The sequence below is a fragment of the Pterocles gutturalis genome, unplaced genomic scaffold (assembly GCF_000699245.1).
Source record: "Pterocles gutturalis isolate BGI_N339 unplaced genomic scaffold, ASM69924v1 scaffold22888, whole genome shotgun sequence".
Classification (NCBI taxonomy): domain Eukaryota; kingdom Metazoa; phylum Chordata; class Aves; order Pterocliformes; family Pteroclidae; genus Pterocles; species Pterocles gutturalis.
The window spans coordinates 492-5,039 of record NW_010118669.1 but is presented as its reverse complement, the minus strand read 5'-3'; the positions used below and the strand labels follow the sequence as shown (position 1 = coordinate 5,039).

Genomic DNA, 4,548 nt, shown 5'->3' with positions numbered 1-4,548 from the left:
GGACTTTTGAACACAACACGTGCTAACAGTTTCAAAGCAAAATGAGAAAGCCAGCTACAGGCACAACCGTCACTTTGGCTTAAAAAAATGTGATCAGAAATGGAGAGATTCGCTCTATAGACACAGTTGTCTTCAGAGCTTCAAGAAAATTAAAATTAGTATGAATTTACAACTCATTGAAACAAAAATTTCATAGGAATTTTTCCACAATATCTATTTCCTATCAGCTCATAAAACACAACTAGAGTGTCCAACTTCTCACGTTCCATCTCGGCTCTTGCTCCAACAATGCTTTGAAAGAACAGATTGTAATTAAATAGAGTTACCCATAGTGGGAAGTCCTCCTGATGGAAACTGCAGGATCTCTGTAGCTTTGAAAACCAGAGTACTTACTTAAGTGCCTAAGGAAAGCATCTTGCAAACAAATTAACAAATCTCCACTGGCTCCACAGTGACTATTAACATGAAGAACTGATATGTCAAGGTGTTAGACAGGTTGGAGCTATGATACAGATGTACAACAAAAACACTCTAGTTTGAAAATGTTGACTTAAAAAAAAAAAAGATGACTTTTCGAAGAAAGGTCAAAAAATGTGATTTAAAATAAGTGCATTTTAATTACATAGAGATTTTCACTGTGGAATCTAAGTACACTTAGCAGTGTTTAAAATCATGTTAGTAGGATATTTCAGCACTCACATTTCTACCTGTAAGGAGTGACAAAAAATGCTTCAAATTAATAGCTCAGAGTTAAAGCTTTGAGCATGCTATCACAGTTAAAGTAAAAGCAAAATTACACAGCTACAACTTTCTCAAAAAAAAAAAAAGCAAACCTGTTAAATTTAGTATCAAATAAAATCTTAATATACAAACCGACAGTAATGACTTGTCTTGGTACATGATCCTCAAATTGCTGTAGTTATTTACAGCAGACTCGCAGAGAACTTTCCGTTTTCTAGGTAAGCCTTCTGTGTCAATTAGCAGTAAAAATTTCTTAGTCTGTTCACATTTTAAAGTCTTATAAATAAACTTTATTTTAGTGTAGCTATGCAGGGGACAGGTGATTTCAAAACAGTACTGGATAGAACTGCCCAAAGAAAACCTCCTCATCCTTCACACACACACACAGACACACGCTCAGCTTCTAATCCTACTGACCTCAAACACATGGACTTACCAGCCAGCACAAGATTTCGGCACAGAGCTGTGTAAGAAAGCTATGTGTCTGGCCACATCTGGCTCTTTGTCAGGTTTCACAGGCAGTAAAGCCAAAAGTTTCAGCAAGAGAGACAAAGCTTCATTAGCCCAGCTCTTGGCTTTGCCTTCACCCAGAGAACATGACCTCCAGGTCGTCTGACTACTCATACTTTATGCATGACTAGTTAACAGCTTCTTTTATACATCGCTGTGTTACATAGCTTCCAACAACAGAGAAACATCATTAGTGAACTAATAAATCCAGTAAACCTCCTTTTAAAGATGTCATTACAAAGCGAAGACTACACTGCTGCTGCTGTGCTGTATCACAGCATAAGCTGGCAGTGAGACACTACTTTTTCTATTAGATCCGAATGCTACATTTCATTGTTGCCATCTCTCTTCATCCTCTCCAGAGGTCGGAGGACGGTACACATTACTGGAGCTGATGACCAAATGTTCCATCTGTCACGAAACGCCACTGTCCAATACATGCAATACAATTACACAATCAAACAGCCTTCATCTTTTCAGTTTATACTTCAATTCACATTCAGAAGCAGGGCTATCTGGAAGGAGTATCAGGTTACACTCCATGATTTATCTAAATTTAATCACAAAAAAGGATGCAACATGTGACAGCTGCCTGTTCTTCTCCTTTATGTGACTATACATATCTTCAAGTAGAAGACGAAGTTGTGATGGGTAGAGAACGGAAAAGCCACTCTGAGAAAGTTGAACGCCACTGCATTTACATATTGCATCTTTTAGCACAGAAAATTTCTTTTTATTTTAACAGTTACCTTGGCCCTTGTCCTAAAAGCAAAGGCTACAGCTAGTTTAGCTAAGTAATTTAAGCTACAGCTACCTGAACAGGTATACAGAGACCCGAGCTCCTGCTGCAAGCCAGGACTGGGCTGGAGGTGGTCTATTTTTTGCATTTAGCTCTATATATGCCAGTAAGCTAACTGTGTCTGTGCTGCCAGCCTGGAGCATGGGTGGGAAGCAGAGTTTCGCTGCTAGCCTGCTCCATGCAATGTGTGGACACACCTGGCAACTGCACAGGGCAGCAGCTGCTCTTACGGACAAGACCAACCTGTTCTTGGAGAAGTCATTCAGCCCCTCAGGTGTACTCTGCATTACGTCACTTGTGCTGAGCTCCGAGTATGGCTTTTTAAAATCACTGATACAGATGAAGCCTTTGAGAAGAAATACGTGTTGCTCTTCAGCAGGTCTAACAGTTAAGGCGTAGAGTTGCACCAGAACAGGTATATGGCCTCCAGATGAAAACTGACCTGTGCCTGAACACTTCAGCATGACCACACACAAATCTCAAATCCGTCTACACTGTTAAAGAGCAGATGCCCCTGGAGAGATACTGCTGACAAACAGCCAGGAGCTTGCAGGCAGAGCACTATCTGTGACAGTGAATTCTGTCCCAGGAAGAAAAAAAGGTTGCAAATTTTCAACATATTTACTACAAGATTCACTATTTGCACACAACCTCAGAAGCCCAATTCCATACAGCAGGAGAGAAAGGCTAAACCTACCAACGATTTCAAAACTTCAGTAGGTCTACCAACAATTTTTATACAGTTGAGACAGAACTGCCCATTATAAACCGATCAAAAACAGACCAGGAAAGGGGGAAATCATGCAGTCTATGCCAAGCATATGACTAAGCATTAAACCAGCCTTTTATATAGGGGTTTGTAGTCTTGAGGCTACACTGCACTCACAATGACTCTCAAACTCTAGGGGGTGAGCAAACTGTAGCTGTTTTCATGACACAAGGTCTACTATATGTTTCAAGACCTGCTTTTCTAGTGTGGATTGTATACCTACCTCCTATTTCTCTTACTAATTCTATCTTTTTTATAAAAAACAGAGCACATCTTAAGGATATACATCCAATCCTTCATGACAGCCTAGCTGACACAGTGACTCAGAGTACTGTTTAATTCACTCAGAAGTAGGTGTGCTGGCTTTGAAAAGAGATTATGCTTGTTCATTATAGAGAACAGATATACCTCAAAATACAAGGGAAATCTGTCTTTAGAGCAGAAGGGGGTCATTTCCACTTCACTCTTCTGGAAAACAAACTGATTGTTAAAGTCACCTTGTTCAGTTGTACGGGGGAATAAGAAATCATGCTTAAACTTGTAAGCATACACTTGTGGTCAACAATATTGACAATCTTGAAAACAACTAAAAGAATAGCTGCAAAAGGATTTTAATCAAAGTGACTAAATACTAAAAATGACACGGAAGTTCATATAGTGACATACCTGACTGTCATACAGAGCAAGGTAAGGAAAGAGCTGCTTCTTTGGATCAAGTTAACTGCACACAAAAGGGGCTTCTGTGTTTCTCCATTTCTTCTGCTAGCAGGGGTAGTCAGTCTGCAACCTTGCCTATTTTGATGAATCCTTGTAGCCCCTGAATCTCTAAAAGTCATGTTCTGTGTATTACCCTTTCCTTTCTTCCTTCCCTGTCAGAAGCTTGTATGAAGCTGTTCTCCAAAGGCTAGTGGCTCTTTGCCATTCTGGACTACCAGAAAATAAATGTGACCGAAGCTTCAAAGTTTTGCAATACAGTATGATTTTCTTTAAATAAAGAATTAATTGTTTTGGAAAGTTTATCAATCCTAAAACTATTAATGAAAAAGTACCCCAAACAATTACCTGCCAGTGCCCATTCGCCAGTGCCATGTGAGTGACCACTGTAATATAAAATGTAGGTATCGTGTCTTGGTCCATCTGCTGTCCGAAGTTCAAGAAAAGACTTGATCTTGGAGTGGAGAGTATCAAAGGTCAGTCCGCTCGTAGAGTAGTCACAACCATATGTCTCAATCATGTGATATGCAAAAAATCTTTGTATGGCATTAAGCATGCCAGTAGACCTCAGATTTAACTCTTGCACGTGCTCAGGTGGAAGAAGAGTTGGTTTGCCATCAGGACTAAAGAGAAGAAAACCAGCTATGATTATAATGATTTCATGCTTAATGGACTTCCAGCAATTGGTGATTTTTTCTTTCCCTGTGCATATTTTCTGTGCCATGAAGTAGCACTGCTCTAAATTCAAATTGACTTGAAATGCACTGTTCATAAACAAGTCAAAATATTTGAGTGAGGGACCACTGTCTCCCCTTCCCTTCTGTCACACTTCTTCACTTCAAAGTATAGTCCTTACTCAACTTGATGCTATTCTGGTGGGGGGGTGGCGGGGAGGGAGAGAGAGGAGCTGTGACATGAACATGCTGAGCTTGAAGAATTTCATTAAGTCCCATAAGAGAGCACTGCCTTCAGACAGGCACTTTGTTACACACAACTAGAAAGAAGTGCAGAGAGA

General features: G+C 40.0%; 1 protein-coding gene across 1 annotated transcript in view; it reads right to left on the bottom strand.

Moving 5' to 3' along the window:
- Positions 1 to 4,156, bottom strand: part of LOC104463835 (transmembrane protein 168) — a gene marked incomplete at its 5' end in the record, with an annotated part of 5,444 nt that extends 1,288 nt beyond the window's left edge. The window contains one exon of the mRNA XM_010076322.1: positions 3,882 to 4,156. Within this exon, the coding sequence (XP_010074624.1) occupies positions 3,882 to 4,156 (275 nt within the window). The remainder of the gene's footprint in view (positions 1 to 3,881) is intronic.
- Positions 4,157 to 4,548: the final 392 nt, after the last annotated feature.